At 35.5% G+C, this 10,473-nt stretch overlaps 2 protein-coding genes and 1 long non-coding RNA gene across 4 annotated transcripts; all 3 read left to right on the top strand.

Annotated features, from left to right (window-relative positions):
- The first annotated feature begins 799 nt into the window (after nucleotides 1–799).
- Nucleotides 800–2,983, top strand: LOC107701700 (class I histocompatibility antigen, F10 alpha chain-like). The gene is made up of 6 exons (XM_016503770.1): nucleotides 800–877; nucleotides 1,120–1,368; nucleotides 1,607–1,885; nucleotides 2,166–2,447; nucleotides 2,523–2,647; nucleotides 2,920–2,983. The coding sequence occupies exons 1-5, from the start codon at nucleotides 823–825 to the stop codon at nucleotides 2,603–2,605; spliced, it is 948 nt and encodes a 315-aa protein (XP_016359256.1). The 5' UTR covers nucleotides 800–822; the 3' UTR covers nucleotides 2,606–2,647; nucleotides 2,920–2,983.
- A 2,038-nt stretch (nucleotides 2,984–5,021) lies between these two features.
- LOC107701686 (BOLA class I histocompatibility antigen, alpha chain BL3-6-like) lies at nucleotides 5,022–8,109 on the top strand. 2 transcript variants are annotated; one of them, XM_016503763.1, is made up of 7 exons: nucleotides 5,022–5,125; nucleotides 6,333–6,452; nucleotides 6,771–7,049; nucleotides 7,258–7,539; nucleotides 7,621–7,752; nucleotides 7,863–7,895; nucleotides 8,005–8,109. In XM_016503763.1, the coding sequence occupies exons 1-7, from the start codon at nucleotides 5,071–5,073 to the stop codon at nucleotides 8,034–8,036; spliced, it is 933 nt and encodes a 310-aa protein (XP_016359249.1). In that variant the 5' UTR covers nucleotides 5,022–5,070; the 3' UTR covers nucleotides 8,037–8,109. The 2 variants fall into 2 exon arrangements, with proteins under 2 accessions (XP_016359249.1, XP_016359243.1); XM_016503757.1 differs by having other exon boundaries at nucleotides 6,198–6,452.
- Nucleotides 8,110–9,079: 970 nt separating this feature from the next.
- On the top strand, nucleotides 9,080–9,568 carry LOC107701710 (uncharacterized). The gene is made up of 3 exons (XR_001635677.1): nucleotides 9,080–9,158; nucleotides 9,287–9,454; nucleotides 9,541–9,568. It is a non-coding gene; the product is annotated as an uncharacterized LOC107701710 (long non-coding RNA).
- The last annotated feature ends 905 nt before the right edge of the window (nucleotides 9,569–10,473 follow it).

Here is a 10,473-nt window from a genome sequence, read left to right as displayed (position 1 = left end):
TATGAGGTGTGCATATAGTATGGGATGTCCTGAATAAGAACCAACCATTGTTGTTTTCTACTTATTAGAAATGGGATCTTCATAGCCTTCTAAAGTGTCATAATGTCCGATATCTCCAAAACGCTGAAGTAAAATGGTTTGATATGAGGTGTGCATATAGTATGGGACGTCCTGAATAAGAACCAACCATTGTTTTTTTCTACTTATTAGAAATGGGATCTTTATACCCCTCTAAAGTGTAATAATGTCCCTTATCTCCAAAACGCTGCAGTAAAATGGTTTGATATGAGGTGTGCATATAGTATGGGACGTCCTGAATAAGAACCAACCATTGTTTTTTTCTACTTATTAGAAATGGGATCTGTATAGCCTTCTAAAGTGTAATAATGTCCTATAACTCCAAAACGCTGCAGTAAAATGGTTTGATATGAGGTGTGCATATAGTATGGGACGTCCTGAATAAGAACCAACCATTGTTTTTTTCTACTTATTAGAAATGGTATCTGTATAGCCTTCTAAAGTGTAATAATGTCCTATACCTCCAAAACGCTGCAGTAAAATGGTTTGATATGAGGTGTGCATATAGTATGGGACGTCCTGAATAAGAACCAACCATTCTTTTCTTCTGCTTATTAGAAATGAGGTCTTTATAGGCTTCTAAAAGATGAAAAGCGCTCTGAAAGCGCGTTCCCTCTGTGTTGTTCCTGTAATTATAGTAATACACGCGCACCATAATTTCACTCGCGGCTGTCTTGACCGTGTTTTTCTGAAGTGCGGCTGGCTTGACCGCAGTCATGAGGGGACTGAAAGAATGCAGGGCAAATGGATAGAATCATCGTGTTATTTGCACTTTTACCTCTAACATCTGCTTCAAACGGTAAGTTTCAAAAAGATTCGATCGCCAAAATGTATTGCTGTTCAATGAATTCAGTTCGAGATTATTATAAAGGTTGTCGCATGTTATCTCCTTACCGACCTTCATAATAGTGCATTGCATACAACTGAAAGTCATTGTCAAGTTATTCAAGACCCATGTATTCTCGGTATTCTCTCTAAAACTAGATGGAGAAATAGTTAGAAAACAACTACTCATTAAAAAACAATCGTTTTGTTTTTCAGCTCATCACTCTTTGTCGTTGTTTTCAACTTACATTGAGGTAGAAACACAATTTCCTAAATTTAGTTACATAACAACTCTGGATGACATCACAGTTGGATACTATAATTCAGAGACTTATTTTCCAGAAGGGAATACGACGAAAGAGGATGATGTGATTGATTCAGATTACATAAAGGGTATAAATGACTATATGTATAACTCCTTCGTGAGACGATCTGCACTATTAAGGCAACACAACCAAAATGACAGTAAGTATGCAGGCCAATGACATGATGGTATTTTTTTGTCCTCGTGTATTGATCTAATTATACATAGCTATACAGTCGCTATGATGAGAATATTTTCAATTACTTAAAATTGATTTTGATATTTTTTAGAGGAATAAAGTAAACAAAAATATGTGTCAGGGTGATACAGAGAGTTAATTTTGCCTGTATGATGAGGGAGATCAGTCCAACACAATCCTCTCCCTAGTTTTCCTCACAGGTCTTAATGTTTATCAGACACTGGTTGTCTGTGAACTGCTGGAACTTGACAAGCCTGGAAAGATGCTTACTAAAGATCCCGCCGGAGGCTGCACCACAGATGAGCTGTGTTACTTTAACAACCACTTTACTTATACTGCGACTGTAAATATTACACAAGAAGTGCTCAAACCCCACCTGGAAGAATTCAAGCAGAAATATGAAAAATTCTATCACAAAGTTTGTATAGATACTCTCAGGAATTACCTCAAAAAGAGACAAAATGAAGTAAATAGAAAGGGTAATTACTTAAGACCACTTCTTACAACTTCATTGTGTTGAAGTACCAGTCGTTTTTAATGTTTGTTTCTGTTTTGAATATGACCAAGGATGTGTGTTATTAAAATATATCTGACATTATACCTGGCATTATACTTAAGTCTAAATTGTTATTTCCTGAGTGCCATAATTTTAACACTAATGTTAAATTGTATCAGTTATGATATAAAAGAGTTTATTTTCATATTCATGATTCTTTTTCTTTTTATTCATGATGTTTTATTATTTTTATTTTTTTGCAGAGAAACCCAGAGTCAGATTCATTCAGAAAGCAAACTCAGATTCTGGAGGGATTTGTTTGAGTTGTTTGGCAACAGGATTTTATCCTAGTCACATCAACCTGACCTTGTTCAGAGATGGGCAGCCTGTAGCTGATCATGAGATCACTGGAGGAGATCTGCTGCCCAATGCTGACGGGACGTACCAGATGAGGAAGAGCATGGAGATCAGTGCTGCAGACAAACACAAATACACCTGCTCTGTCACACACCTCAGTCTGGACAACAAACTGGACGTCACTTTGGGTAATGAGCTCTTACAAATACAGAAAGGATCTGATAAAGTTTTAATGATCTTAATCTAAATTCTTCCTTTTTTAGAAGATGCACCTTCCAGTTATCACATAGGTGTTCTGCTATCTGGTGTTGCTGTCCTGCTGTTGCTATGTGTGATTCTGCAATAGCAATAGCCATTTGCATGACAAGTCGAGCAGAAAGACAGAGAGGTAGGCCTAATTTAATATTCTGGTATGTGTTTCTTTGAGGTTACTTCGAGATTTCGATTGAATTTTTACAAGGTCACTTTGTGTATAATGGCCTATGCTTTGTTTGTATTAGTCACATTTGCTAAATGTCTGCACGTAGTTTCCTGGAGTGTGATAAAATGAAAATACACCAGTTTGATACAAATTAACATTACTGTACCATCCTCATAATGGAATAACAGCTATGCAGATTAGTGTCTTATATGTTAAATAACATTTATGTCCATGTACAGATGCTGAAGGTGTTTTGTAATCTTCTGAAGACATTCATCCTATTTGCAAAGAGGTCAAACCATCACATCTTCTGTTTTATCAAATGGAGATGTCTGAGATTTAAGATACATCTGAGCTGTTGCAATATTTGCTTTTGACAAGCTGTGAGATTTCCAGTTGAGATTTACTTACATTCTAATGCAGAATAACAGCGAATTAACAGCTTACTCTGTTTATCCCTTAAAGTCTAAATGTGTAATGTTTTTACGAGGAATTCAAATGAATTTATTTATAGACAGGAGTGTTGTCAAGAGGGTTTATTCTAGCGGTTTATGGTGGATTTATGTACTTTATTGTTTCTGTATTGCTGGGTCTGATTTTGTGCATTCTGCCATTGATCCTGCTTGCTGTTTTTGTATTGGAGTTTTTTTTTTTTTTTGGGAATCACCCATGTCTTTCTGGCTATACAGTATGTCTGACTGTGTCAGTTTTATTGTATTTTCTGCTCATTACATTTTTTATTGGTTGCTTGTAACAAGGCTATTGATAAGAGGGGTACTGAGAGAGCTAAACAGATATTGGTGTTTTGTTTAATGCTTTGTTTAGTTATTGTAACATTTGAGGTGCTAATCAATTGATCAATTTAATCAATTTATCAGTTTAAAAGTGAGCAATCAGAGATCATGCTGTCCCAAAACAAAACCTGTTTGCACATTTATCCATCTGAATTGAAAGTATGTGGTGACATACAATAGTTGCCCGATTGAGTATGCTATTACAAGTCAATATTAAGAATTACAATTTGTGGTTTACTGATGTTCATGTTAGTGTAGTATGGAACACTTCACAAAACATTAACAAAAAGTAATAGTTGAACTGCTATAGTTTATAAAAAGAGGGTCTGTATATTTTCTAAAAGAGCATCATATGGTGGATATATGGTAATAATAATACCATATATGTTTGAAGTGACAGAGACTATGCTGATGTTGAGTAATCCATGCTGCTGCTATCTGAACTGAATGCATGTAGTGGCATCTAGTGGTCTGATTCAAAGAATGTTTGACTTATTTAGGAAATAAGCATTAAAATATAAATGTGCACTTATTTGTGTTGTATTGAGCACTTCATAGATTTTTTTTTTTCACCAAAGAAGTGATTCCAGTGACCCCATGGATGCCAAAGGGCCCCATGGGAAAAAAATTAGGAGCTAAAGGGGTGTTAAGTTCAGTTCACTTATCGTTGCATTAATGTCCTTTTGACTCCAAAGCTTTGAGAGTTGAGAATACAGAGTTTGTTTTTTCTGCCATTACAGCAGCACACATTGCACTGAAAACTGCAGCCAGTATGGACAGAATTATTTTCACTATCACCATTGTACTTCCAGTGGTTGGACCAAAAGGTAATTGTCGTGGAATCATAAGAACTTCTTGTTTATACCATGCTTGTTGACTCATTGCCTGTTACTTACATTCACATTTATGGATAGTTTTATGGTGACTTAGAGTACATTGCATTCACGTATCAGTTCATGCATTTTCTGGGAATCCCACCAATGACCTCAGCTTTTCTTCTTTAAAGTCATAATAAGGACACTGTTATATTTTGATATATTTATATGTTCACCATTAGAAATACATGTTGTATTGCAGCTAGTAGTGAAGATGAAAATAATCGAAAAACAATATAAATGAAAATAATAATAATGAAGAATATTCAGAAAACCTGAATGTGATAGTCACAAATATTGCAATAGGCTATTTTAAGGAGTAAATAAAATGTTAGAAATGGAGAGTCTTTTAAAATTAAAAGTAATCTGCAAATTATTTTAAACTGCCACATTGCCTGCAGAATACAGTTCTCACTTAAAATCTAGCTTATAGCTGTCTCTTGCCTGAAATGCTGGTGTCAATACTGTGCAATGTACTCTGCAATACCAAGACATTTTGATTCTACATATATATGTAGAATCGAGATATATATATATGTAGAATATATATTTTCGTTATTCTACACACACACACACACACACACACATATATAGAATAACGAGATATATAATTATCTCGTTTTCAATGTGAGTTCCGAAAAGGGAGGAGCTCTTTTGCAGGTCTAAATAAACAACCAGTGTAGTTTCGCTTAAGGTTTCGAGTACCCAAAAGTATCAAGATATGGCTATAACTCTGATCCTGCTTGTGCTGTCAGTTCCAGCAGTTACTTCTAAGGGTAAGATTTCAAATAAGGGTGAGCTAAAGGTTAGTTTGTCAGCTTTGTAATGTGCCTTAGTCAAGAGCGTAGAATTTAGTAGGGACGCTACCAATATCCAGCGACATACTAAACTGTCCCTAGCAATAATTTTGACCAAACAATTAAATAGGCTATACATAGCCTATATGTAACCAATGTTGTTGTAGGCTAATTCCGGCGGCATCTAAAATAGGTCATACCATTGATATTACCTGAGAAGTTAAAAGTAAATACGCTAGAAAACTGCGCGCGTTCAAGGACGTACATTTAATACATTGGCGGAACATAAGTTATCCGCAGTGTTTAAAACATACAGTATGTGCACAGCTCAGTTGAATGATAAAGTTGACCCTTTTTTAACTTTATTTTAAACTGAATGTAAAAAGCAAACTGTCATCTGAAATATCCACAAAATAAAAAACAAAACCGAAACAAGAGCGTGCGGTTTATCTGTCAATCAGATGCGCGTGAAGGAATGTGTTCGTTATAGCAACACAGTCAGGGTCCCGGGTGAGTTTTTTTTGGTCAAAATCATCATTTGTCCAATTTATTTGTATTAAATATTTTTATTTTATATTAAAATAAAATGATGTACAGCTTGATTAAGACACCCAGTGCTCTGATGCTGCTGTTATTGTTGGTTTTGCATAATCAAAATTGTATAGGCCCTAATTATTGTCTGTTAAACATACTAACATAAAAAGCTCTCTTTATGAATTATGAGTATGTTGACTACCATATCTATAAATAAAGACTTTATATGACATGACACTGTGGTCAAAAGTCTAGCATATATGTTGCCTGCTGTTATGTCCCCACCAATATCAAAATCAAACCTATACACCCTTGGCCGTAATTCACAGGTGATGAATAAGTCGTGTGAACGATATCGTTTACTTTAGGCTACTTTCCACATTAACATACATGTACTTTTGTCCTTACTTCCTCTCTATCATATTTTAAAATTAAATTAGGATTTGAATCGCTACGTGTAGTGCGCTGATTTCATTAAGAGGCAAAATCCATGAAACTTTTGTTTTTTTCCACACAGGTTCACATTCTCTGTCTTTGCATTCAACATACATTAAAGGAAAAACATTATTTCCTGAATATAGTTACACGTTTATGTTGGATGATGTTGTAGTAGGACACTTTAATTCAAAGACACTGACATATGTTCCAAAAGGAAATACTACAGATGAAGATGACGTGATTGACCCACAACATATCAGCATCATAAGTAAATATATATATGATGATTTTGAGGAGAGATGGATTGTACTGGAAGGGGGTAACCTTACAGACAGTAAGTAAAGAGGATCTGAAATATCCTTTGAAATAAAAAAACACAAACGCTTATGTGATGAACACAGGCCTGTCATCTCCTGTCTTCTGAGTGGGCTGGTAACCTCACTTTTTTTTGGTAATATACCTGTATTGGTCATTTTCACTCAAGTAATACATGTATATCAGTAATGGTGAAATATTTAGTTGGAACACAGTAGCTGGATCACAGAGTGCTAACCAAGCAACTGTCGTTGAGATAAATGAGTATACAATATAACGTTTTTCAGGTATTACAGACCTGCTTAGTTGAGTCACCTTATAAGTTATGTCCATTCAGGTCTTCAGGTTCATCAAAAGATGGTTCTGTGTGAACTGCTGAACAATGACAAGCCAGGACAAATGATAAGCAGGAGTGCTTCCAAGGGCTTCACCACAGATGAACTATGTTATCTTGATGGCAAGTTTACTTACCAAGGAGGTTCTTATTTCACACAGCAAGAGCTCAAACTACATCTGCAACTGTCCATGTGGCGTCATGAGAATTTGTATTACCCAGCTTGCATAAAAACTCTGAAAAATTACCTCAAGAAGAGAAAAAAACAAGTTAACAGAAAAGGTATGTATTCCAGTCTTGCAGAATGAGCTTGTAATATAATATAATTGGGAAAAAAATACATAAGGTTTTGAATTGACAGCCCTAATATTATTAAGTCATAAAATGGGTTTAACAGAGCAAAGACTAATATGCTTTGTCTGCTTTGAAAGGTGTAAAATGAATTGATTTACTGCATTTATTTCCTGCTTTCTGCCCCTTTCCTGTATAGTAAAACCCAGACTTAAATTCATCCAGAAAGCAAACTCAGATTCTGGAGGGTTTCGTGTGAGTTGTTTGGCAACAGGATTTTACCCTCGTCACATCAACCTGACCCTGTTCAGAGATGGGCAGCCTGTAGCTGATCATGAGATCACTGGAGGAGATCTGCTGCCCAATGCTGACGGGACGTACCAGATGAGGAAGAGCATGGAGATCAGTGCTGCAGACAAACACAAATACACCTGCTCTGTCACACACCTCAGTCTGGACAACAAACTGGACATTGAGTTGGGTAATGATTTAAAATGATAAAATATCCCATTTTCCCTGAGTTTCTAATCTGTTTTTGACCTTTTAAACTCGTTTGTTTCAGAATTTGACCCTGGTGAACCATTTAAATCAGTGATTACTTTAGTGCTGACAGTTTTGGCTCTGGTGTTGGTGTTTGGGACACTGGTGTTGGTGTCTGGAATCATCATATGTAAATGCAGAAGGAGACAAGCAGGTAGTACAAGAACTGAAGTGAATGATAAATCATCCAGTGATACTTTTATTTATAATACAATCTTTAATGGCCATTAATAATTCTATTTTTTATTTTCTTTCATGTTATAGCTTCCTTAAAGAGTGATTATTCTGCTGCTTCTAGTGAGTACATTAACTTTTGCTAATGCCTTTTGTTTACGATCCTGGAAAAATAAAGTGATTGAATCTTAGTTTTATTTTCTTCTAAATCAATGAATCAATTATTTTCCAGCATCTGAAGAAAACATGGACCCAGCATCTTGAAGTTTATGTAAATTCTATGAAGCTACTTTTTGTTTTCCATATTTTACTGTAGATTAATACAAATGTTCAAAGTTTTGTGCAGTCATCATTAATATTTTTTATGCCTTAAATTTTTTGTAGAATTGTTTTTATTCTTAAATGTTAACAGTTAACATTACAAAAGTATTTGGATGTGCACACAGCAGCAGTTCTTTCTTTCACTACTCAAAAAATCTTTGGACTTGAAACCAAAGATTAATTGATATTATAAATGAGTATTTGTAAGCAACTCAAAATGAGGAAAGTACAAACATAAGCCATTAATTAGGAGGCAACAATAGTAGTGTTGACACAGTAGCATCTGAATAGAACAGTGTAAACTTAAACTTGTTTGACTTGTTACAAAACTTGTTATTGGACACATCGACTAAATGTGGCTGTAGAGAACATGTTTTTTTATTGCTTGATAACAACATGACTTTTATTTCTTTTTTTCTGACTGTGCTGTCATTACCAACATTTGTTTTGATGGGTGGGCTTTCATAGGATTAGCCTTTAAATCAGGTACAGTACAGGTTTTGTGTAATTTGTACACATGCTTATTTATATATGAAATGTTAATATTGTTTTAGTTTTGTTCTTTCTTTTTTTAAAATACTGTTTCTCTCAGTTTCTCACTCTTTGTGGTTTCTTGCTTACTTACTTACATTCAAGGAGAGACACCATTTCCTGCATTTAGTGTCATATGTTTGCTGGATGACATTAAAGTTGGATACTATAATTCTGCCTAATAGTGATGGGACGTACCAGATGAGGAAGATTTTGTTTTTTGAAGAGATTTTAGTTTTGCATTAACTTACATGAGTACACAATTCATATACTATAATTCACTGGGTAAGACCTAAACAGTATGTTTCACATGCCACTCACTACAATTATTATTAATTTCATCGTTGGGGTTTTTATACCATAATGCCTGTGTATATTATCATTCAATGTCATACATTTTATTATTGTAATATTGTATTATTGTAATATAAAAAAACGAAGAAAAAAAAAAGTTTGCAGCACTGGTGTAGATGGGTGTCAAAATCTCACTACAGGCTGGTACAGACAGTGGATGGACCAAACAAACCACAACCCGTGAGTTTACCCATGCATTAGAGCACTCAGTATTTTGGTCTTCTAGTCAAGCAATCCAATGTTGTACTGCAGGAAAAAAAAATCTGTCCACATTATTACATAAATCTAATTCAGATCTCTTTTTCCAGAATTCACCCCAACTTAAGGTCTACAGTGTACTGTAGTGCTATTGCCTCAGGTGGCGCTGACGAGTGGGACTTTGGATGGCTGATGTTTAAGACCGCCACCATCGGAATAGAAGCTGATAAACTCATGTCAGCCCTGGCTTGTGCAAAAGATACCACACTTTTAGAAAGGTTTAAAATATATTGTTCTTTGGGAACATATAGAAACTTTTCAAAGGAATAACATTAGATATTTTTTTAGATTGTCATAAATATAGGTACCTTGGATACACGCTTGACGCATCAATGATCAATGATCCATAAACAGGACGCTACCTCTGTCATTGTGTATATTGCCAGCAACCCAGACGGTCAGACATTGGCTTGGGATTTTGTCAGGAAGAACTGGGTGTATATGTTCACAGAGTGAGCTTTATGAACAACACAAATGCTCATATACAAGATAACTGCAAAGTTTTTCCTTTTTAATGAATTGAAATACCGGTAAATGCAGTAATGTGATGAACAGAATGAACTTGTGTCCTTGGTATGGTGTGGGGTCTCAAATGACCGTTAAATTTTACATATAGGCCTCAATACTGTCATGGCAGACCAACCCGGCGTCTGTTCATACTATCCATCCTAAATAGTATGTGAGATTAGAATAAGTGTGTCCCAAAACATAGTATGCTGAAAAGTGTATGCCAAAAGTCCCCGGATAATCTACTATTTTAGGTCGATTTTTGAAGTATGGATCCATGCACACTCTCCCTGCATTCCATTCGGAAGGGCTCATCCTAATGCCCTAATCCCTTCAAAGGGTTTACCCTCCGGAGTGAGAGCTTCGAAGGGTTGAAGGGTGTAGGGGACCAAACAACTGTTTCTTGAACTGTTTCCCAAACGGAGGCGCCGTCATCATGCAAAGAATCTGCACAAAGGATCATGGGAGCCCGAAGTCTAATATAATTTCGTAAATTGCATAAACAATTATGAACAAAACAGCATCATGTATTTATGCATTGCTTAATCCAAAGAGCCGAAGCGCCATTCACTCAGATTGCATTTAAAAACATATGAGACGCAGTGAAAAGGAATAAATATCCACAAATTCGCTACGTGTTTTCTAAAAGTTTAAACTGTTTAAACTTTGCATGGCAACATCTCTTGAGTGAGATGCGAGTGCAGCAGTCATATTTGTCCGTCTAAAAAAT

This window comes from Sinocyclocheilus anshuiensis, unplaced genomic scaffold (assembly GCF_001515605.1).
Source record: "Sinocyclocheilus anshuiensis isolate Anshui unplaced genomic scaffold, SAMN03320099.WGS_v1.1 scaffold729, whole genome shotgun sequence".
In the NCBI taxonomy this organism is placed as follows: Eukaryota; Metazoa; Chordata; class Actinopteri; order Cypriniformes; family Cyprinidae; genus Sinocyclocheilus; species Sinocyclocheilus anshuiensis.
Note: the sequence above shows the minus strand (reverse complement) of the source record. Positions and strands in the feature narration are given on the sequence as shown.